The 24,691-nt window shown below is 38.4% G+C and overlaps 1 protein-coding gene across 1 annotated transcript; it reads right to left on the minus strand.

Annotated features, from left to right (window-relative positions):
* Positions 1 to 106: 106 nt before the first annotated feature.
* LOC111570768 (uncharacterized) lies at positions 107 to 24,352 on the minus strand. Its single transcript, XM_023273698.2, has 15 exons — positions 24,182 to 24,352; positions 21,731 to 22,000; positions 20,439 to 20,514; positions 17,296 to 18,028; positions 16,480 to 16,614; positions 16,202 to 16,331; positions 15,220 to 15,348; positions 13,244 to 13,348; positions 9,646 to 9,809; positions 9,414 to 9,564; positions 7,986 to 8,540; positions 6,341 to 6,447; positions 6,130 to 6,250; positions 5,400 to 5,500; positions 107 to 4,493 (listed from the first exon to the last, which is right to left on the minus strand). Exons 2-15 carry the CDS (start codon positions 21,984 to 21,986, stop codon positions 4,329 to 4,331), a joined length of 2,928 nt encoding a protein of 975 aa, XP_023129466.2. The 5' UTR covers positions 21,987 to 22,000; positions 24,182 to 24,352; the 3' UTR covers positions 107 to 4,328.
* Positions 24,353 to 24,691: the final 339 nt, after the last annotated feature.

Here is a 24,691-nt window from a genome sequence, read left to right on the forward strand (position 1 = left end):
TATGTACTAAAATGACTCACTGCAACTGCTAAGACCATTACTAGTTAGGCCTACCAAGCACCGTCAGGGGCCCCAGGAGGTCAGGAGGTCCTTGAGTGAAGGCATCTCAATGAAGTGATCTAATATTTATTGGTTGGACGTCACAAAGATTCATTAAAGACACTGAATAGTCACAGAGAGATACTCAATGACTGAAAAGATATAAAACAACAACGCAAAGAGGAAGATGACCATAAAAATTCCCAAATTCACTCAAAAACAACCTCAAAGAAATGTCAAACCACCTCAAAGTGACACAAAACAGCCATAAAGAGACACAAAACGACCACACAGAGATACCAAACAGCAACAGACAGATACCGAACAGCTGCAAAGAGACACCAAACAGTGACAAGGAGACAAAAAACAGCCACATGGCCACACAAAACCACACAAAACAGCCACAAAGAGACACAGAACAGCCACACAGATACAAAAGCAGTCAAAAAGAGACACAAAACGACCACAAAGTGATATAAAACAACCACAAAGAGACACAAAACAGCCACAAATACACACAATACGACTACAAAAGACACAAAACAACCATAAAGTGACACAAAACAATCACAGGGAAACACCAAACAACCACACAGAGATACTAAACAACCACAAAGACACAAAATAACTGTAAAAAGACAAAAGAAAAAACAACCAAACATAGACACAAAAGCAAGGAGGAGCAAGAAACCTAAATTCTAAGAGACATTCAGTTTAATTAATGCTTGTGTGTTTTGTGTCTCTTTGCAGTCATCTTGTGTTTGCATTGATTTGGCTGCTATTTGTGATCAATTTGTGTCTTTTTAGCCATTTTGAATCTTACGTCGGTCATTTTGTGTTCCGTTATTGCCGTTTTTGCATCCATTTGTCTTTATTTTGTGTCTGTTTTTCACACATTTGAGTCTTTTTAGTTGCTGATTGTCTTTGTAGCTGGTTTCTGTCTCTTTATGGTAATTTTTCTGTGCTTTGCAGTTGCTATGAATCATTATTTGTTGTTGTTTTGCTTTTCTTTATGGTCATTTGATTGACTTTCCAGTAAGAAATGTTAACTGTCTCTTCAGTGTATACAACAATCTGATTGATTGCAAATGTAATAGAAATCTGTACAACTAAAAAAAATACATATTGATTATGATCTATTCCAAAATGAGGCCCTGTTTTATTTAGTAATTGATTGACTGTTTAGCCAAAAAAAAGGTCAGAAAATTGTGAAAAATGTTCATCATTACTCCCTGAAGCCCAACTTAACATATTCTAATGTAAAAAAACAAAAAAAAAACTAAAATATTGAGTTATTATCAAAAAAACAAAGTAAAAATAGCAAAGATCCACACAAAGTGTCTAGTCTAAAACACGTGATATATTGGCTTACGATCAGACTAGTTTCCAGTAGGCAACAGTTAGCAGGTGCTTCCAGGCCCTGGGCTCATTGTGTATTTAAGCATTGTTTTGTTTGCTATAGGAGGAGCTTCACATTCCTCAAACAGTAGCTGACTGTCACTGAACCACAGAGTCTCAGCAACACTTTTACAAATCTTGTCCTAAAAGAACAAACCACTGAATTTCTTATTTTGATTTTATAGTATTTTATGTACTTCGAAAACTGTATCTTCAGTACATTTTATTTTAGAGTTCACTACTCTGCTGGGAATAAAGCTAAACTTACATATTTTGTGGCACAAAGGTGGTAGAATTAGATTTATTTGTAGTTTTCTTTATGCAAATGCCCCATAAATGCACTCCTAATCTCAACATCCTCAGTGATAGTACATTACTGCCAAGCCCTTTAAAACATTTCAAACCACGTGCTCTCAAGCAAAATGCAGTTTTCATGTGGTCACATGGACGTATAGGTTTCTTTATTAGGGCTGTAAATATTTACAATGAGCTATATGTGGATCTAGTGCTGGTGCTGGACAGATAAGAGGCGACTCTGCTCTAACTACGATAAAAGAGACGATAAATGATGAACAAAACGGATGAAGAAAAGCAGAAAACAGCTGTCTCTTCACCTTGGAGGTATTTTTTTTTTTTTTACTGAGATATAAAATGTAAGTAACGTTCAAGTATTCATTTCCTCAGGTCTTAAACCGTGTCGTGGAAAACTGTCATTATTTTAAGCAACTTCGCTTCTTCTAAACTCTAAAATACACTCAATGACAAACAAACTCTAGATTCCAGATCAGAGAGGAAACAGAAAAAATGCAGAAAAGTGGATTTCTTTTGCACCTTCACCGTGCAGTTATGGAAAAATGACTTAAAAATGAACGGATAAAGTCACATATCGCATTACTCCTTCTCTCTGCACACTTACACACTCCTGCACTGTTTGTACACAGTTTACAGCAACAGTTTGACCTGCACAGCTTATAGACGTGTGCTTTTAATGCATCTATTTGTCACCTTCACTCACAGAGCGCTTTATCAGGAACACCTGCTTATTCATGCATTTATCCAAACAGGCTAAATAATGACATAAACTCCTGCAGATACAAATCAGAATGGGCTGAAAATGTGACGATGGTTGTTCAGAGACTTTCTGAAGCTGCTGATCTCCTGGATTTTCACCAGAACAGTTGAGGGGAGTCACTCAGAACTGTGAAAACATGGACTGAAACGCCTTGTTGATGAGAGGTTAGTCTGGCTGAAGCTGACAGGAACCACTTTTTAGCCGTCCAAACTTGAGGTGGATGCACTGCAATAGCAGGAGACCATGTTGGCTTTCACTTCTGTCTAACAGGAACAGAAATTAAAGGCTGCAGAAGCCGTAACATCATCGAGACTGGACAGCTGAAGGTGGAACAGCCACATCAAGACACAAAACAGCCACAAAACACACCAAACAACCACAAAACACACCAATTAACCACAAAGACAACCAAACAGCCACATCAAGACACAAAACACCAACAAAGAGACACAAAACAACCACAAAGAGACATAAAACAACACAAAGAGACACAAAACAACAACAAAACACACCTATTAACCACAAAACACACCAATTAACCACAAAACACACCAAACAGCCACATCAAGACACAAAACACAAAGAGACACAAAACAACCACAAAGAGAAACAAAACAACAACAAAATACACCTATTAACCACAAAGACAACCAAACAGCCACATCACGACACAAAACACCAACAAACAGACACAAAACAACCACAGAGACACAAAACACAGACAAAGAGACACAAAACAACCACAAAGAGAAGCAAAATAACAACAAGACCCAAAACAACCACAAAACACACCAAATAATCACAAAGAGACACAAAACAGCCACAAAGACACTAAACAGCCACAAACACACACCAAACGACATCAAGACACAAAACACCGACAAATGTACCCAAAACAACCACAAAAACACACCAAACAACCAAAAAGAGACACAAAACAACCACAAAGCACCTAAAACAATGACAAAGACACACAAAAAACAACAACCATAGAGTGACGCAAAACAACCACAATGACAGACAAGTCTACAACTAAGAGAAAAAAATGACCAATAAATAACTATAAAGTGACACAAAATGACCACAGAGACACAATTCAAACAAAATGAAGGACAACAACTATACAAAGACAGAAATCAAATAACAGATACGCAAATACTGAGACACACAAAAGCACAGTTATGTAAAATCACCAAAAGAGACTCAAACTGACAGCAGGACACAAAAAATACACAACAAAAAGAAGACACAACTGTTTTAAAGCAAAAAAAAAGCTGAAAAATGACACAAAAAGACCAAACAGTCTTAAAACACCAACAAAGAGTTGATAATTACCATAAAGACTAAAACTGGTCAGTCGAAGGTGGAAAATGTCACCTGATTTAATGAATCTGGTTTAAAACTGTGAGGAATATTTTCATAATCATGGTTTGGATGTCACTGACTGTCTTGGTGTTGTTGCTAACCATGTGCATCCCTTTATATCCACAATTTATCACCTTCTAATGTCTTCTTCTAGCAGCGTAACGCTCCGAGTCGTGTGGTAGAACAGGAGATCAAAAATCTGCAGAGGAAGCTTCTCAACATCTTTGTGTCTCCATGAACTGAGATTGTTAGGTGTTCCTAATAAAGTGCTCACTGAGTGTTTATTTGCCTGTCGTTCAGCTTTCTTTCACTCAAATCTTAAACTGTAGTCTTGGAACTGTGTGTGAACACACTGAGAATCCTTTTGCCTAAAACCAGGGCCTTCCAGCTTTTCCCGACAACAATCATTAATGGAAATAATTAGTGCAAAGAAGACAAACGATGACAGAAAACGTCATTCTCGGAGCTCCAGCTTTCCGTCTCGGACCCTCCACCTCCAGCGCTGACATCTGTCTGGAGCAGGAACACAGCGAAGCCACAGTCCAGACTCTCTGATCTCCTGTTCAAAGGACACCAACTTCCTGTCCAGAGTCTCCAAAGTAAAGGCTTTCCCTGAGATCTGTGGGACAAATGGGAGAGTTCATGAGGATTTTTGTTTGGCTGAGTAGCGAACCTCAACACCAGCTGATATGTATTATAAAAAATAAAATAAAAGTAAATTAAATTAAATTAAATTAAAATGCATTAAATTAAATTGAGTGAAAATATACATAAAAAATGATGGAAAACTGAGACGTTCAAAAACATTTGTGTCGATTTTCGTAGCTATTACGTTAAATGCATCAAAACAGGGGAAATCTGAAATATATTTGATGATATTATAATTTTTAAGTGTATTTCAACTATCTTTTTATGTCAAATAATTTTAGTTTTCTTGAAATCTTATAGTTATTTATAGTTCAGTTTTTAAATGTTGTTTTACATTCAGTTTGTAAATTCAATCTATTTTTGTTTTTGTTGATTGATCATTTATTGTATCTCAAAAATATGGAAAAAAAATCTGTGAGCTACAGTTTTTCTAAACAATGTACATTGTAAAAAAAATGCAGGTTTCTTTTAGCAGTTTTGAACTATATCTATTTACTGGTATTTTAAAGATATTGTCTGTTTTGTTAAATTACAGATTATATCAATTCAAATCCTAGAAAAAGCATTGAATCGTACATTTACCGTATAAAATCTTCCGAAATATATGATTTCAAAAATATTTGTCACTATTTGAAAGAGAAAATATGTATATAAAGGAATGAAAAATAGCAAAATATCTAGTAAAATCACAGAAAAAATATTAATTTACAAACATCTTTATTGTACAGATAGTCGCTGTTATTTATACATTTTTTCTGGCACCTTTGCTACCAGATTTTAGTTTATTTTTTTTTACAGGATTCATTTTTACAGTGTACCCTAAAACCATCCAAAATATTCAAACAAACCATTTCCACCTCAGTCTCCTGTTCCATACCTGATCGCTGATTCCTATAGCAACGTGACCCACTTTGACCAGCCGGCGTTCTCGGATCCTCAGACACTCGCTCTGGACGTTCTCAATCCAGATGTCAACACCTGCAAATGTCAGAGCATTTAGAAAAGACGACGCCAGCAGCGGTCAACCAGCCTTTAACCCTCCCGTTGTCTTCATTTACGGGCACCAAGAAATATAGTTTCCTTGTCTGCAAAAAATCCCAAAAATCATCCAAAAAATTCCGCAAATTTCTGAAAAACTGCAAAACCTTCAGGAAGAAAATTCCAATAATTCCTTAAAAGTTTCCCTTAAAAGTTTTATTTAAAAAAAAAAAAAAAAATCCCCCAAATTTGGCAAGAAAATTCTTGTAAATATTTTCAAAAAATGAGTAAAAATCTTCCCAAAAAATCTGAAAAATATCTAAAGTGATTCCATATATATCAGTAAAATTTCTAATATTTTCTTGAAGAACATTCACAAAAAAACCAACCAAAATCCAGCGAAATTCACTGGATTTTGGTTGATTTTTTTGTGAATGTTCTTAAGAAACATTTTTAACATTTCTTTTTTCCACCAAAAAATTTTCAAAGATTTCCCAAAAATGTTGAAAATGTGGACATCAGAAGTTTCACTGTGAAAATCTGCTTTTTTTCCCCACATTTTCAAACTTTAAAACGGGTCAATTTTGACCCGTAGGACGACACGAGGGCTAACACTCCTGACATCTTACCCTCGGAGCAGTACGAGGACGGCTGATTGGCTGAGGCCGACCACTCCATGTGTCCGTCTGTCTGACTGTTGCAGGACGAAAAGACGCCGGAGCTGAGGTCGTCAGAAGAACGGTCAGAGTCCTTCAAAACAGAAACAAATCTTAATATGGGTTTTGTGTAAAGTAGCTTTATGTGCACACACACGTTCACATCTTTGCATCTGCACCACACCTTGTCTGAGGCGTCGATCTGCGACGTGTCCGAGCAGCTGAAGCAGGATGGAGGGTCGTCACGAGGTTCAGGGGAGGGCGTCTGGATCGTGGTGCCTAAAGGTACATCTAGGAAGAGGCAACATATTAACATCTGTTAGTACAACATCTGTCCTCCTGTACCTCTCTGATTCTACAGAGCTGATGCTTTCTGATCTGCAGGTACCAGCCTCATCAACCCGCCCACTGTTTATTGTGCTTCTGAACAGTGTTTAGAGTTTTAGATGTCTTTCTGCTCTCATTCCACCCCAACCAGTTGAGGTAGACGTCTGCCTTCCCTGAGCCTGGTTCTGCTCTTTATGTTAAAAGTTATTTATCAAAGGGAATTGTTGGATTTGTTGGGTTTTTCTAAATTCCTGTAGGGCCTTAGCCATAATTTTCAAATTAGTCGGGAAAATTTGTTCCGTTTATCGTATTTTTATCCCATTTGAAAGCATTTTGGGTCAACTTCTGTTGTTTAATTGGCCAGCAGGTAGAAACACAATCTTCAAAATGACACCATTAATCAGAGCCAGAAACTTTACAAATTTCAACTTTCAGACAATTTTAAGCACTAGTTTCCTGCTAGAAGACAATGCCAGTGTTGTTTTGTTTCATATTTGAGTGCATTTACAACAAATTTATACTGTATCGCATCAAATGCTTTATTAATTGAAATAATAAAGCAGATACTTCAGATCAAAGATTTTGAGTTGAATCATGTGTTTTTCACAGATAGCTGCAGGAAATTTTCCCACAAAATTGGCCAAAATTATACACAAGATCTAGTAATGTTCTGTAGAAAAACGTTATTTCTTCTACAGAACATTGATGGATAAAAACATAAACAGCCAGGTTCATCAGGTGCTTTGCAACATTTCAAGCAATTCTGCGAGGTGTCTTGTTCGTAAAACCTAATTTGGACAGATAAACTTTCTGTGTTGGAAAGATAAATACCCACAGAACACAAAAGACACAAGATGAATGAGTAAATTAAAATGGCTCTGGTATTTTCTGATATTGTTGCATTGGTGGTCTTTTGGTCAGTTGGCCACTGGATGGATTTGCATGAACATCTGTGTAGACATTCATGTTCCCCACAAGATGACTCGTGACTGTTTCTTGTCTTTTCATAAAGCATCTACTGAACGGATTGGGAAAAGGTTGGAATATTTCATGCTGCAAGCATCCCCCCCCCCCCCCCCCCCCGCTTTTTTTAACACATCTGGGAATTGTGATCGTTAATAATGAACTGATCACTTAGTGCAGAAATTCTACAAGGCTCAAGTAAATACTTTAAGATATCCAGTCTGAGAAACAGTTAAGTTTGCTATCAGGTCAGTTTCTGTGTATCTGAAGAACCAATGAGACTCCCATGACAATTTTTTCTGGTCATGAATATTGTATTGAAATAAACGTAAAAACGTGAAACGTTCTTTAAAGTGTTTCTGTAACTATCCAAGAGAGAGAAAGTCAAACCTCTGGAGCCATTTAGTAAATCACACCAGCTCCACTTCATTACAGACACTTTGTTGGATGCAGAATCCTGATGAAATTTACTCCCAGCAAATGAAATAAAGTGACTTTGGTCCCGTCTGTGAATCAGTGGATCGCTGCCTTCAACTCACCGTCTCGGAGGTATTCCAGCTCTGCTTCTGATCCCCAAGAATCCTCATTCATCTGTTGTCCTTTTTGCAGTAAAGGAAAAAGGCCTCTGAGAGCACGAAGATACTCTGTAGACACATAAGAGTCCCAATCTTCTTCTTCCTCATCTTCCTCTTCTTCATCATCCTCTTCCTCCCAATCCCCCTCATAGTCTTTGTCAGTTTTCAGCCACTTCTCCTGAATATATTCGTCCTCTCCCATGTAAATGTCGACCTCCGAATCAGAGCCGGTCTCCCAGTCTTTCTCATCAGTGATGTAGTCGTCTCGCAGTGATTTCGGCTCAGAGTCCCAGTCCTTCTTGAAGGAATCAGCTTCTCCTTTAGGGTCTTGTTCCGATTCTCCATCCGACCAGTTGTTGTCGTCCTCGTCCACCGCTGTGGTTCTCCAGGGACTGACCCAGTACATGGCGGGTGCAGCTGGGGGTTTATTCTGGGTGTAGGAGGCGTCTTCATTCTGGGTCCGGTTGTGATGAAGCTTCTCACAGGCGGTTTTGATGGACCAAGGTCTCAGACCTCCAACTGTGAAGGAAATGTTTGATGGAGATACTTCAGATCAAAGATTTTGAGTTGAATCATATGTTTTCACAGACAGCTGCAGGAAATATTCCCACAAAACTGGTCAAAATTATCCACAAGATCTAATAATGTTCTATAGAAAACTTTTTCTTTGATTACTCTGGCATACCAAAGTTTAATAGAAGGTTTAGCTGCATGTCATCAAAATGTGATCTCAGCTTAAGTTTAAATGTTACCGTGCCGATATAGTTTAGTTTTGTCGCCTTAGGAACACTGCAAAGATTCATCTAGTGCTTGAAGATAGCGTCAGAGAAAGTTTTACACATTTTCACAACCAAGAAAAAAAAATCACATTACCATTATTTAAGCCTTCACACTCTGTCTGCCTTACATATTACTAGTATTTTCATTATTCTCATATTTGTAACTTGCAGAATGTGTTATTCAATGATATTTTCTCATTATGTTACACAAAAAACAAACCAAATTCCCTAAAAACGCATTTGCTGTTGTTATGTAGTCACGCATAAAATTAACTTCTAGGAGACAGGATTGGTTGTTTCAGAATGTCAATTTTAAAAATTACCTTGAAATAAAGCGTTGCAAAGCCAGACTGCTTTACCGAAAAGTTGAATCCGTATGAGCCTTTATGCAACATGAGATCCTTAAACTTGACTTTGTTATGCTATATTTTGTATTAATTTCACTGTAGTTGCCTGTTATTGCTTTATATAGGAAGTTTTTATTTTATACTTGAAACATTTCATAGTTTCGTCCCTATACTGCTTAATATTTTTATGTTTGCAAAGCTCTGTCTAAGCTGTGTTCAACGCATAATGAATAAAGTTTATTCTAACTATTAAGTGATGTATGGACCTGCTCTGAGGGCCTTGGTGGTTTTCCTCTGGAGCTCCTTTGCTGACGCTCGTCTTTCGGGGTCCTTCTGGAGTCCGGCTTTGAACACTTTGGCCGTGAAGTTGTTGCAGTTGGATGGTACCTCCCATAGCGGTGGAGGCTCATTGACAATCTGACGATTAAAACAGAAATGTCAGAACAACGCAGTGAAATTCTGTCTAGTTCCGATGAGAAAAGAAGGTGAGCTTCTTACCTGGAGGCACAGCGGATGGGAATAGTAACGTATCCACGGTTGGCATCCATTGAGCATGTGCAGTAGCATACAGCAGCTGCTCCAAACATCCGCCTTCGCAGAGAGTTGATCTCCTCGAGCTACCTCAGGGGCCATGTGGGTCTCAGTTCCAGGAAAAGCAGCTCCTACATCCACAAACACCGTCTTTATTAATTACTGATTGTGTCATCCTTCCCTGGTTGCGTGTGATCATCCTCCCATCACCATGGCTTATGTTTCTTTACTTCGCACTCACATGGCACTAAATGCACACAGTGTTTGTTGTTTCTATTTATTTCTGTGTACTGACTTTCATCAATGAATTATTCAGTTTGTTTGTATCCATACAGCTCGTGTGAAATTCAGCTTACATGTCATGAGGATGCTACAAAGTCTACAGTAAGTATTCACCCCCTCTGGAAGTTTTCTCCTTTTATTGCTTTTCTACACTGAATCATGGTTAATTTAATTTGGCTTTTTAACAGAAATCTGCAAAAACGAGTCTTTCATGTCAAATTGGAAACAGATTTTTACAAAGTAATGTCTATACATTAAAAATATAATATATTATATCTCAACTAGAGTTCATCAGAAAACATGTGGAGACTCTGAAGTCAACTAGAAGAAGCTTCTTTGGTCTGATGAGACCACAATTGAGCTTTTTGGCCAGTGGACGTTGCTATGTTTGGTGGAAACAAAACACTGTACGTCTTTACAAACACAGCATCTCCACTGTGAAGCATGGTGGTGGCAGCATTATAATGTGAAGCATGGTGGTGGCAGCATTATAATGTGAAGCATGGTGGTGGCAGCATCATGATGTGAAACACAGTGGTGGCAGCATCATGATGTGAAGCATGGCGGTGGTGGCAGCATCATGACATGAAGCATGGCGGTGGCAGCATCATAATGTGAAGCATGGCGGTGGCAGCATCATAATGTGAAGCATGGCGGTGGCAGCATCATGATGTGAAGCATGGCGGTGGCAGCATCATGACGTGAAGCATGGTGGTGGCAGCATCATAATGTGAAGCATGGTGGTGGCAGCATCATAATGTGAAGCATGGTGGTGGCAGCATCATAATGTGAAGCATGGCGGTGGCAGCATCATGAATGATGTGAAGCATGGTGGTGGCAGCATCATAATGTGAAGCATGGCGGTGGCAGCATCATAATGTGAAGCATGGCGGTGGCAGCATCATGATGTGAAGCATGGCGGTGGCAGCACCATGACGTGAAGCATGGTGGTGGCAGCATCATAATGTGAAGCATGGTGGTGGCAGCATCATGGCATGAAGCATGGTGGTAGTAGCATCATGATGTGAAGCATGGTGGTGGTAGCATCATGATGTGAAGCATGGTGGTGGCAACATCATGACATGAAGCATGGTGGTGGCAGCATCATGATGTGAAGCACGGAGGTGGCAGCATCATGATGTGAAGCATGGTGGTGGTAGCATCATGGCATGAAGCATGGTGGTAGTAGCATCATGATGTGAAGCATGGTGGTGGTAGCATCATGATGTGAAGCATGGTGGTGGCAGCATCATGATGTGAAGCACGGTGGTGGCAGCATCATGATGTGAAGCACGGTGGTGGCAGCATCATGATGTGAAGCACGGAGGTGGCAGCATCATGATGTGAAGCATGGTGGTGGTAGCATCATGGCATGAAGCATGGTGGTAGTAGCATCATGATGTGAAGCATGGTGGTGGCAGCATCATGATGTGAAGCATGGTGGTGGCAGCATCATGATGTGAAGCACGGAGGTGGCAGCATCATGATGTGAAGCACGGTGGTGGCAGCATCATGATGTGAAGCATGGTGGTGGCAGCATCATGATGTGAAGCATGGCGGTGGCAGCATCATGATGTGAAGCATGGTGGTGGCAGCATCATAATAATGTGAAGCATGGCGGTGGCAGTATCATGATGTGGGGATACACTTCTCAGCAGCATATTAATTGTCTGACAATACTGTGTAGAAATGTGTTTTCACTTTGACATAAAAGAGTCTTTATTGTAAATTCTTGTCAAAAAACCCTAACTATATATACCACAATGTTGAAAAACAGTAAAAGGGGAACTTCCAAGGGGGGTGAATACCTGTGAAATGTATTAGTGTGGTTGTAGCCTTAGTATAGCAGTGCTTCATAGTCTGATTCTGCTGATGTTTTCACTGTTTTTGGTCTTTGATAGCAGCAACTTTCAGAATGAGCTTTGAGATTTTCCACACATTTTTAAAAAGTCAACATTTCTCAAGACATATGAATCATAAAGTGACACACAGTGCTGAAAAACAGCCCAAAATACAACTCATAATTACAGATATGTCTTGTGAAACGTTGACCTTTCAGAGGTGATACATGTGTGGAGGAGTTGTTTTTTTGTACTATAAAGGAGGCCAAGCGGGGGGTGGGCGTGTTGACTTTTACTCCAAGAAAAGATCATCGCATCAATCTAACCTGCTAAATCATATATCATGGATTTATTTTCTTTATTTACAGGAATTGAAGGAAGAAGGAGCTTAAACCATACGAGGTGCTAAAAGTCAGGACGTTTCAGCTTCTTCTGGACTGATTTTAGCTTGTTTATGTATCATCCAAATATTAAAATAGTAAGAGAGATTTTAGGGGATTTTTCTATGTTGTCCTTATGGAATCTGTAGAGAAGATCTGTAAGTTCATAGCAGTTTGGAGTCAATATGTAATATAAAGAGCTCAATGTACAAACAAAACATCACAATTATCTCAAATTTGGGACGAAAGGGCATTTGGTGACTTGAGAAATTTCAGAAATGTCAGTGTTTTCCTAAACTTTGCTATTATAATGCACATTTTAAAGCAGATTTTTAATAATTAATCAATTTCCACAACTCAAACAGTTACAGAAACATAAAGGAAACACAGAATTTTTAAGAATGAATGACTCATTTAACCCTTGTGTCGTCCTGTGGGTCAAAATTGACCCGTTTTAAAGTTTGAAAATGTGGAGAAAAAAAAAAAATATTTTCAAAGTGAAACTTCTGATGTCCACATTTTCAACATTTTTGGGAAATTTTTGAACATTTTTTGGTGGAAAAAAAGAAATGTTAAAAATGTTTCTTAAGAACATTCACAAAAAATCAATCAAAATCCAGCGAATTTCGCTGGATTTTGATTGATTTTTATGTGAATGATTTTAAAGAAAATATTAGACGTTTTACTGATATATATGGAATCACTTTAGATATTTTTAGGATGTTTTTGGAAGATTTTTACTCAATTTTTGAAAATATTTACAAGAATTTTCTTGCCAAATTTGGGGGATTTTTTAGAAATAAAACTTTTAAGGGAAACTTTTAAGGAATTATTGGAATCGTCTTCCTGAACGTTTTGCAAATTTTCAGAAATTTGGGGAATTTTTTGGATGATTTCTTGGATTTTTTTGAGACAAGGAAACAATATTTTTTGGTGGCTGTAAATGAAGACAACAGGAGGGTTAAAATAGATACTTTATTTTATTTATATGATTAACTGTGTCCCATCCCAAATGTTTTAAATGTGTCACACTTTACTGCAGACTTTTCAGAATCCACTCACCCCTGAAGGCCTCGCCGCCTCGTCCGCTGTCATCTAATGTCTCTGAGAGACCAAAGTCGCAGAGGAATGTGTCTCTGCAGTCTGCAGACAGCAGCACATTGTCAACTGGAATAAAATCAACACACAGGATTCAGTGAGACAGCTTGTTTGCATTTGGTGCTCATTATGAAAGAGTTGACTGAGGACCAGGGGGCTGTCAGAGGCTCTCAGAGTGATGAGCAGACTCAGGGGCTAAAGCCTCTGCAGCTCTACTCCTGAGCGCCGAGGCATCAGCTCCAGAAACGAAGCACGCAAACTCTGTTTTTTCCTCTGCTGCATGAAGATCTGATAGGATGGGACCGTTAATTTGATGTGTGTTTCCTGAGCGAACCTTCTGGAAACGAGCTGGGAGCACAACGGAGGGGCCTCAACCTGACGAGCCCCTCCTGCTCAATCCGCTCAGCAGGATTAGCGAGGGTTTAGGGGTGAGGTGTCACTTCAGGATTAGGTGCCATCGCTGGGATGCTGGCTGACAGCAGAACCGAAGGCTGGAGGCTTCACTGGGCTGCAGCTCTCCCAGTAAACACTTCTGGTCAGATCACATGTGCAGGTAGAGCTGGGACAATGTGGGCTCCCACAGAAACCAAACACTGTAAAAACTCACCGTGAATTTATGGTTGTTCATGTAACAGGGTCAGTCATGCAGCAGTGGTTGTGGGTTAAATATATATGTATTATGGTATTAGTAATGCATATTATACCATATATATATATTTTAGGGCTGTCAAAATTAACGCGGATTAATCCATCATCGTGATTAATCTGATTAAAAAATTTTAACGCAATTAACCCATCTGCAGAATGACTCAAAATCCCTGAAACGTCTCTGGCATCACATTTCAGGCAGTTTGTCCAAGCAGACTTCCTGCCGCACAAATGGGCAGTTGAACCAGTAGTGGCAGAACCAAGCAGGTCGAAATGGAAGGAGCTAAACAGCACCTTGGGAGTCTCAGTGGAAAATGTTAATGCTATACATGTATATACATATATATGTATCTCACACTTTTTTTTAAACATTTCATCTGTGGGAAATCATACGACTGAGCAGCTTTGGTAGAGTACTGCAATCTGAGGGCTTTTTATTCCGCCAAGGAACATAGCGGAGTTATGTGACAATTGGTGTATGTTTGTCTGTCTGTCTGTTTGCAACATTACTGAAAAACAGACTATCAGATTTGGATGAAGTTTTCAGGGAAGCTCAGAAATGACACAAGGACCAAGTGATTAGATTTTGGCAGTGATGCGGCTTATAGTCTGGATCCATGGATTTGTTAAGGATTTTTTATTTTAATTTTTAATACATTTTAGCCATTTCTGAAACGTTTTGAGTCATTTTCCACCAATTTTGAGTAATTCTGGACATTTTCTCACTTTGGACAAGTTTCAAGTCATTTTGCGACAAATTTCGAATAATTTTAGTCATTTTTACCTGTTATGTGATGATCAGCATTGGTTTGTTTGTCTGTCTGTCTGTCTGTCTGTCTTTGTTGTCACTTGTTGTTGTAATACACACACACACACACACACACACACACACACACACACAAACAAATAAATCTAAAGAATCTAAAAAATCTTCAAAATGTCATTCAGCTATCTATATGTGTGTATATTTGTATATTATTGGCTTTTTTGATGATACATTAACATGTAAGGAAAGTTTAATTATGGCAGTTTAATTTAAGCTGCATTTTAATTTAACTACTTCATATACACGATAAAAAACTAGAATAATCTCACATTGAGAATTTACACTTTTTTACAGAAGTAATATTTTCAGTTCAGCTATTTCAATTTTTCCTGAATATATTTTCAAAATATTTTTACTTAAATATGTCAGAATATTTCCAATTTCGATTAGAATTTTTATTTGTTTACCTAAATGCATTGCTGATCTGATGCTCACAGATCTTTATGGTATGCTGTTTAAAACATACCTTTGACATCCAGGTGAAGCACCCTCCTGTGGTGCAGGTGCTCCAGTGCCCCCAGTGTCTGGTGGAGGTAGTGCAGGGCCAAATCCTCAGGGAGGCAGTTCATCTCCTTTAGCAGCTGGGCCAAGCAAGCTGGTGAGGTTCAGAGAAGTCTGGTTACTGTACTGACTATTTCAACCAGGGGTGACAAACATGCGACCCGTGGACCAAAAGCGGTCCTCCAGAGGGTCCAATCCGGTCCTCAAAGTGTAAAAATTCCAGAGAAGACATTAACTGCAGATTGTAAATTAATAAAACTATGAATTTAAAATAATTTCTAGACCATGACAAGTTGTTTTGATCATAAAGTAAAATACTAGATTGTTCTTTTGTTGTTTTGTGTCTCATTTTTGTAATATTTTGTCTTGTTTTTGTCGTTTGTCGCATGTTTTTGTTGTTTTGTTTCTCGTTTTTGGCATTTTGTGCTTCCTTTTTGTCTCACTTATGTCTTTTGTCTTGTTTTTGTTGTTTTGTGTTTTCTTTGTCTCACTTGTCTCGTCTCTTTTTTTGTTGCTTTGTGTCTTGTGTTTTTAATATTTTGTTGTTTCTTTGTCTTTTTGTGGTCATTTTGATCATAAAGTAAAATACTACATCATTCAGTTCCAGATGACTAAATGTTGTGTTCCTTTGTAGCGTTTCTCTGATCTGGAAGTTGTAATGTGGAAATGATAAGCTGAGACTGAATGTTGTTGAAATTTAATTTATTTTTCTTAAGAAATTTCAGGTTGTTCATAATGTTTTGTAAAAATATAATTCCTTAAATGTGAACATTGTTGCACTAAAACAAAGGAAACATGTGGAGTTGTGGTTATTTATAGGTTATTATGCTGTGATTTTACTGGTCCGGAACACTGGAGATCAAATTGGGCTGAATGTGGAACTAGAATGAGTTTGACACCCGTGATTTAAACAGCTTTATATTTACGGTGCAGGTGAGTGAGTTCACCTGGCTTCAGGTCCATGAAGAGCACGACGTTCAGTCCCTCTCTTACGGCTCCAAAAAGCTCCACAACTCGAGGAGAGTTCAGAGCGCTCCATGTCCTCACCTCCTCGCTGCTGAAGCCGCTCAGAGGAATCTGACATCAGCAGACAACAATGAGACAAATGACATAAAACCGTTTAAATTAAATCAACGTTTCTTGGCCGTGGAGCTGCAGATTCCTGCCACAGAAGCGTTGGGTGGAGCGTGTCAGGATCGGTCTGACTCGCTGTTTCTTGGCTTACCCTCTTGGCAGCACATCTGAATCCAGTGCTGTTGTCCTGAACACAGAACACGTCACCGTAGGAGCCGTTCTGGATGCGATGGACAACGCAGTATTCCTCCCCCTCCCGGTACTGGCAGGTGTTGGGCTGCAGCTGCTGCAGGAGGCAAACGTGAAATAAGAAGAGAGAAAAAAAAGCAGCGGAGATAATGTTAGTACGCATGATGAAGATGTGAAGGATAGTACAATGCAGCAGCTATCCAAATCTAACACAACTTTTAATGTACATTAATACAATAAATGTGTCACATTGTGGTGTGTCTGCTGTAGAATGGTCTGACTGCACCTCATTAACATTCTACTACAACCGGTTGCATTTCTTTAAACCGAGGGTGTCCAACACCTTGCATTCAGTCAAACGTAAGATTTGCTGCTTTTGGAACTGGACTCATATTAGGAGCTAAAAGGGAACCTTTTTTGTTTTGTTTGTGGGGGATTTTTGCAATAATTTTGACGATTCCTTCTTGTAAATTATCTCTAGTGAGTACATCAACTTTCAGAGAGGCCAAAAAGTTCCTTTTTTGGCCTTTGGTTGGCTTTATTTGACAGATTAGTAGAGAGACAGAGAGGAAAGTAGGAAGAAGACCTGCAGCAAAGGGCCATGAGCTGGAATCGAACACTATAGATCCTGTTTATAGGTCAACCAGTTGAGTTATTTGGGTGAAATCTTTAACTTATTGAGAGCACTGTTTGGTGCACAGCTGAAAATGGAGCTAAGTCAAGTCAATGTTGGACACATAAAGTATATTGTGATTAAACTTGGATGTAGGCGTCTTACATGATGGAATATGAGTCCTTCGTTTGCGGGTTTGGAGCTCTTCCAATCGTTCAGAATCTGTTTGATCAAACCCCTGTGGAAAGCCGACACAAACAGCTTCGGTATCAGTGTCACTTTGCCTCGCAGTTCGTCAAAAACGGTGTCGTCGCAGCCAGAAAGGTTTCCAGAGCTGTGGGTGAAGGTGCAGTCTGAAACTCCCAGCAGGCTTTGCTCGCAGTCCGTAGACTTCGAATCCCAGTCCGCCTGGGAGGAAGACTTAAATCCAGACACATGCATCAGGTCAAAGGTGGAGTTGGACGCTTCTACTCCGAGCTGACCTCGCAGGTCGGCCTCCAGGCAGAGAGACGAGTCCGACTCGCTCTCATGAGTGCAGATGGATTCACAGTGGAGGCTGCAGTCAGAGTCGGAGCCTCGGTCCTCGCTGCTGGAAGCATCGTCTGGATCTGCAGACCTGAGCTGGTCCTCCTCCATCCTCCTCTCAAACACTCCTCTGTACAGGTCTGCTGAGTCCGTGAACTGAGGAGGAGGAGGGATGATCTCAGTGGACGTGGACTTCAGCCAGTCGATCTCCTGAACCCACAGACCCCTGATGATTGGACGTTCCTCTCCGTCCTCCTGGTTCTGTCGGGTTCTGAGTTTCCTGCGCTGTTTCCTCTGGAGGTGGTAATGTGGGAGTTGATCAAAGTCCTCATCTTCTGAGTCACTAATCAGGGCTGCTTCTTGACTGAGAGGCCTGGAAATCAGAGGAAACGTACCAGTCATTCCTCACATAGAGACTCGTGCATGTTTTAGCTTCCAGCAGGTTCTACTGCTGGGAAGTTCTGCATGAATATTGACTTTCCATATTGATTTTACTTTACAGTTTCAACATGTATGAGCTGGAATGTCTTTTGTTGTTCTGTACTAGCTAGCTAACTAGCTAGCTAACTAGCTAGCTAACTAAATGACTGACTGGCTGGCTGGCTAACTAACTAACTAGCTAACTAGTTGGCTGGCTAGCTAACAAACTAACAAACTAACTAGCTAATTAACTAACTAGCTAACTAACTAGATAGCTAACAAACTGACTAACTAGCTATCTAGATAGCTAACTAATTACCCAACTAGCTAGCTAGCTAACTAGCTAACTAACTGACTGACTAACGAACTAACTAAATAAATAAACTGTAAAAAAAAAAAAAAAAACAACTCTAATATTCTGGCAGCTAGAGTGCCAAAAAAGTGAAATAAAATAAAAATAAAATGACCATCTAATAACAGATTTTTAAAATTAAAACAATTATTATGTCATACCATAATTATGAAAAATTATATTTAAAACATTTTAATAAATATAATCATTATGTTATATTATAGTTATGGAAAATTCCCAAAAATATTTTCCATATTATTATTATTATTATTATTATTATTATTATTATTATTATTATTATTATTATTATTATTATTATTATTATTATTATTATTATTATTATTATTATTATTATTATTATTATATTTTCTAGACTTAATTTTACACGGGATCTTATGTATTTAATGCTGAATTTTGGATGCTCCTGTGAATTTTTACTAATTGTAGCTCATTTTAAAACTATTTTTATATTAAACTTAAATTTCACCGTTTCATTCTGTTTATATATTCCTTTCTAGCGTGTAAATATCTATATTCTGTAATATTATTTTTTATTACTATTATTTTTTTCCCCTGTTCTTCTTTCTATAGTTTCTTTATTCTTATTATTCTCTTCCATATTGCTAGTGTGACACCAACAGCTGAAATCAAATTCCTTGTATGCTGTGTACGTACTTGGCCATTAAAGCTGATTCTGATTCATTTCTTAAATAAAAAAGGAAATATTTGTAAAATGTTACTGTTTGTGAATGTATTTTATGTGCTTTTGTCTCAAGTTTCAAGTTTCAGCTCGTCAGTCGTCAAATATAAAAAATAACAAATAAAATTTGATAGGAACTGAAAAGCCACAGATTTAAGACATTTTAAAGTCGACAAGTACAGATTTATATGTCATTATATCGCCTTTCATATGATTGTGACGCCCTAATACTCCAGCAGCCTGTGTGTGTTTACTGTAAATAAACATATTTATTGTTTTCAGCCATATTTTACCACTGGGAGGCAATAAAGTCTGATTTTGTGGTATCCCAAACACATGTTTACATTGGTGATTTTTCTACATCAATTTAAGGTGGAAATATCTTTAAGTAAAAGAAAACATTACATTCAGACACAGTAGGTTAAGGTTGGAGCAGTTTTTCAAAATAAAGTCCACCAGGAGGATGAATGCAGGTGTAGATCCCACTAAAATTTACACCAATATCTAAACACAGGGTAGTCAGATTTAATAACATGGTGTCCTCACAATACGAGGCCAATCAGTACGCTTCAGGTAACTGGATGTTTCTTTTAGAATTGTAAGTTTATTTCCAGGTGAAGGGGAACCTGTGCAAGGAGTAAAACTTGCATCAACATAACGCTGATGACCACAAGTTTGAAAGTAAAAAACACGAGTTGTGTGGAGTAAGATGGAAGTTTTATCAGATCTCCGTAACTTACACTTGATCTCTGCTGCAGGCTACATTAGCATTTAGCATCACTTGCCAAAATGTCCAGTAAACTGTCTATATGAACGTTTGTGGGTAATAAAGGTACAGGTTTTGTTTTGCTTTTAAGCTGACAATACTGAACGATATTAAATCAGTGGATTGCTTCTTTAGTACAACAGCCTGCAATGAGAGTTTAACCCTTTGATGCACAACATGGGTCAGGAGATACCTATTTTCCATTGAGTATGAGCCCCTTTTGACCTATGTTATATATCAAAGGGTTAAACACCAGCGTTCTTCAAACTTTCTGGTGACATTTCCTGTTAGATCTTCTCTTGACGCAACATGGCGAAACGCTTTTTCAACTTTGGTAAGGAGGAACCAGACTGGTCCTGATCCAACTCCAGCAAACACCTCTGGGATGATTGGACACCGTCAATGCTGGACCTCACCAGTGCTCACGTGGCTCCAGGTTTCACAGAAGAGCTTCTATGTCCACAGACTTTTGCAGCATATTCGGTTCCACAGGCAGCAACGCTTTATGTATCGTATTGTTCTGAATCTTACTTGTGTTTTCATACCTGTGCTTCTGGAGGAGCTGGGATCTAGAGAAGGGGCTCTGAGTGTTGGTTGGGCTGAACTCCTGGAAGTCCTCCCCTGGAAGAAAGAGAAGATGGGAGTTTATATTAGGACTGTTGTGGGAGATGGAGATGGGGATTCATGTTGTATGAATGAATTCATCCAGTCATAAGTCAATGCTACAGGAGGAAGAACATCAGACTTTCAAAATTTGTAGAAAGTGTTGGTCCATAGAATCTCCAACATCTTTCTATCCTGGTTATTGTCACCCTCAAATAGTTGTAGCTGTAAAAAAAAAAAAAAAAAAAAAAAAAAAAAAAAAAAGCTTTTTAGGGCTAAAACAATGTTCCAAAAACTACATTTTGACCCATTTTTCTCTGGTAGAAAAGCAATTAGGTCAAAAACCAAACCAGGAGAGTGTTGCTTCTGGTTTACCTGCACATTTGGACAGTAAAATTCCTCAAATAATTCCTCAAATGGAATTACTTTGGTCGTTATAAATAGTAATCTTTGGTTGCAGTTGGCAGAGTGATGCTGACAGAAAGTGTTGAAACTCAATGCAAGATAATCATGAAGAATTTACTATTTAACCCTCATGTCGTCCTGCAGGTCAAAATTGACCCGTTTTAAAGCTTGAAAATGTGGAGGAAAAAAAATATATTTTCACAGTGAAACTTCTGATGTCCACATTTTCAACATTTATGGGAAATTTTTCAACACTTTTGGTGGAAAACAAAAAAATGTTAAAAACATGTTTCTTTAAGAACATTCACAAAAAAATCAACCAAAATCCAGTGAATTTCGCTGAATTTTGGTTGATTTTTATGTGAATTTTCTTAAAGAAAATATTAGAAGTTTTACTGATATATATGGAAACACTTTAGCTATTTTTAGGATTTTTTTGGAAGATTTTTACTCATTTTTTGAAAATATTTACAAGAATTTTCTTGCCAAATTTGGGGGATTTTTTTAAAAATAAAACTTTTAAGGGAAACTTTTAAGGAATTATTGGAATTTTCTTCCTGAAGATTTTGCAAATTTTCTGAAATTTGGGGGATTTTTTGCTGAGTTTTTGGATTTTTTTTTTTTGGTACCCGTAAATGAAGACAACATAAGGGTTAAAGTTAAAAATAAGGTTCTTCATGCTTAAAATCACTTTAAAGTGTTTCAGATTTTGCATTAATTCTAAAGACTCAACCCACTGAGAACAAAATCAGTGCAATCAAATCATTAAATTTCCTCCATGACTCCATCCTGCATGCAGACTGTGTTGTCTCCATGTTGTGAGTCTTACTTTCTGCCTGTGCGACTATAGAAACGCAGTGGTTCTCCTCATATCCCTCCGTCGCTACATGCTTGGCGGTACCGAGCTGAATGACTCGGCTCAGGTGAGGAGCGATGGCCTGAACCAGCGAGTCCTTCTCCTCCTCACAGCCCTCACCGTCATCCTCCTTCCCCAGAAACGAGAGCTCAGAGCCGCCGGTGACGATGATGAACGGAGTGTTGGAGTTCAGCATCCTGGGAATGGCCATTCCTCTGTCAGAGTGCATCGAGCTGCTGGAGACTGGAGGACAAGATGGACAGAAACTCATCAGGAAACAGAAAACACTGCTCAGCTCTGGACCCTGCACAAGTATAGAGACAGATTCATTGTCCTAATGTCTATATAGACCAGGAGTGTCAAACTCATTTTAGTTCAAGGGCCACTTTCAGCCCAATTTGATCTCCAGTGGGTCAGACCAGTTAAATTACAGCATATTACACTGAAAAACACTCCCAATCTCACCAAGTCTATTTGTCTGATTTTTAGTCAGAATGTCTCATCCCACTTGATTTAAGATAAATTCACTTAACAAGAGACATTTCAGCAGATGGAGGGACTTGTTTTAAGACAATGCATCTTAAATATCTTGTTAAGACAAACAATCTTGAAATTATCTTGTTTTGAGTTGAATTTTACAAGAAAACTCAAAATAAGTTTAACCCTCGTGTCGTCCTGCAGGTCAAAATTGACCCGTTTTAAAGTTTGAAAATGTGGGGAAAAAACATATTTTCACAGTGAAACTTCTGATGTCCACATTTTCAACATTTTTGGGAAATTTTTGAACATTTTTTGGTGGAAAAAAAGAAATGTTAAAAATGTTTTTTAAGAACATTCACAAAAAATCAACCAAAATCCAGCGAAATTCGCTGGATTTTGGTTGATATTTATGTGAATGTTCTTAAAGAAAATATTAGAAATTTTACTGATATATATGGAATCACTTTAGATATTTATAGGATTTTTTTGGTGAAGATTTTTACTATTTTTTTGAAAATATTTACAAGAATTTTCTTGCCAAATTTGGGGGATTTTTTTTTTTTTTTAATAAAACTTTTAAGGGAAACTTTTAAGGAATTATTGGAATATTCTTTCTGAAGGTTTTGCAAATTTTCTGAAATTTGTGAAATTTTTTTTGCTGAATTTTTGGATTTTTTTCAGACAAGGAAACAATAATTTTTTGGTGCCCGTAAATAAAGACAGCAGGAGGATTAAAAGTTTCCCTTAAATGTTCTTAAGAAACATTTTTAACATTTATTTTTTTCCCACCAAAAAATGTTCAAAAATTTCCCCAAAAACCCGCAGGATGACACAAGGGTTAAAAGTTTCCCTTAAAAGTTTTATTTTAAAATAAAATCCCCCAAATTCAGCAAGAAAATTCTAAATATTGTAAATATATTGTAAATATTTTCAAAAAATGAATAAAAATCTTCCAAAAAATCCTAAAAATATCTGAAGTGATTCCATATATATATCAGTAAAACTTGTAATATTTTCTTGAAGAACTTTCACAAAAAAATCAACCAAATCCAGCGAAATTTGTTGGTTTTGGTAGACTTTTTCTGAATGTTCTTAAAGAAACATTTTTTTAACATTTCTTTTTTCCACCAAAAAATGTTCAGAGATTTCCCAAAAATGTTGAAAATGTGGACATCAGAAGTTTCACTGTGAAAATATTTTTTTCCCACATTTTCCAACTTTAAAATGGGTCAATTTTGACCCACGGGACGACACCAGGTTTAAGGAATTATTGGAATTTTCTTCGTGATGGTTTTGCAAATTTTCAGAAATTTGGGGAATTTTTTTGCTGAATTTTGGAATTTCTTTCAGACAAGGATCTATGTTTTTTGGTGCCCGTAAATGAGGACAACAGGAGGGTTAAAGAATCCCCTCAAAGCTCCAGCTCCAGTTGTCATTGATGAAACTGCTTAATCTCTGTAATATTTTGCTCCCTTTTGTTTCCAGTGGTAACAACAGGTTTGTATCTGGCAGGCGGGGTAATGCGGTGGTATTTGCTGTGGTGAGGCGTGAATGAACCGGAGCAGCGAGGTGAGTATAAATAGCCGGAGAGATGCCTTCCACCGGCCGTCCAGCTGTCAGAGTCTCTCTCCTCAGAGCTGCCATGTTGACAGAAAAACGCCGGGGATCAAAACAGAGACACGTCCCACTCCGAGAGACGCCGCTGAAGGCTGCAGAGTGGACGGATGAAGGGCTTCAGCTGGAGAAGAGTGGAAACTCAGAACCCGAACCCAACAGGTGTGTTTGAAAACACGGACTTTAAGTAGAAAAGTCTTCCAGGACGTGCAAAGATCCAGCCTGCAGTTGACAAACCCCACCGTTCCCATGGTGCACTGCTCCTCTAAAGACACCTTCCTTCAACATTGCAACCAAACAGACAGACAGACAGACAGTAGGGAACATTACCTGTACAGACCAACCAGAAGCTCTCAGGTTGACGTGAAACTAACTTCCAGGTCCCCGACTCTCCGTCCGTCCGTCCGTCCGTCCTGTGTCTTCTGTATATTAGCTTCTCAGGGAAACCTACCGGCTTTCTGCCCCCGCAGGCCCTGCTGATTGGTCCACCATCTGGGTGAGTTATGAGCTTTTACACCTCGGTCACCCCGGCCCACCCACCCACAGCAGCCTCCCAACACTCTGGATGGTTACTGCAGATGCCCTCAGTGACACTTGGATCTCATCTGTTGAGCCGTTTTAGTCAGCAGGGGAACAAGTTTTTAAATCCCTCATACTTAACCTCATTTCTACCTGATCTGAAGTCTATTTATTTAATAATATCTTCTCATGTAAGCATCATAGAACTATTGTTAATCTCTTAAATTGAAGAAGATGCCAATATTACCCTTATTACTCCATAACACAGGGCAGTGAAGAAACTTTTTTTGTTTCTAAATGCTTTTGTTTTGTAGTGAACCT

Source organism: Amphiprion ocellaris, chromosome 18 (genome assembly GCF_022539595.1).
Source record: "Amphiprion ocellaris isolate individual 3 ecotype Okinawa chromosome 18, ASM2253959v1, whole genome shotgun sequence".
Lineage (NCBI taxonomy): Eukaryota > Metazoa > Chordata > Actinopteri > Pomacentridae > Amphiprion > Amphiprion ocellaris.

What these genes read in the sequence shown, in the direction of transcription:
- LOC111570768 (XM_023273698.2), bottom strand. Translation starts at nt 21,986, where the DNA reads ATGCACTCTGACAGAGGAATGGCCATTCCCAGGATGCTGAACTCCAAC. An exon ending in TATAGTCGCACAGGCAGAAA is followed by an intron (nt 20,515 to 21,730) that starts GTAAGACTCACA and finishes TCTTTCTTCCAG; the next exon opens with GGGAGGACTTCCAGGAGTTC. An exon ending in GCTGGAATACCTCCGAGACG is followed by an intron (nt 6,448 to 7,985) that starts GTGAGTTGAAGG and finishes GCCTCTTCCTAG; the next exon opens with ATGTACCTTTAGGCACCACG.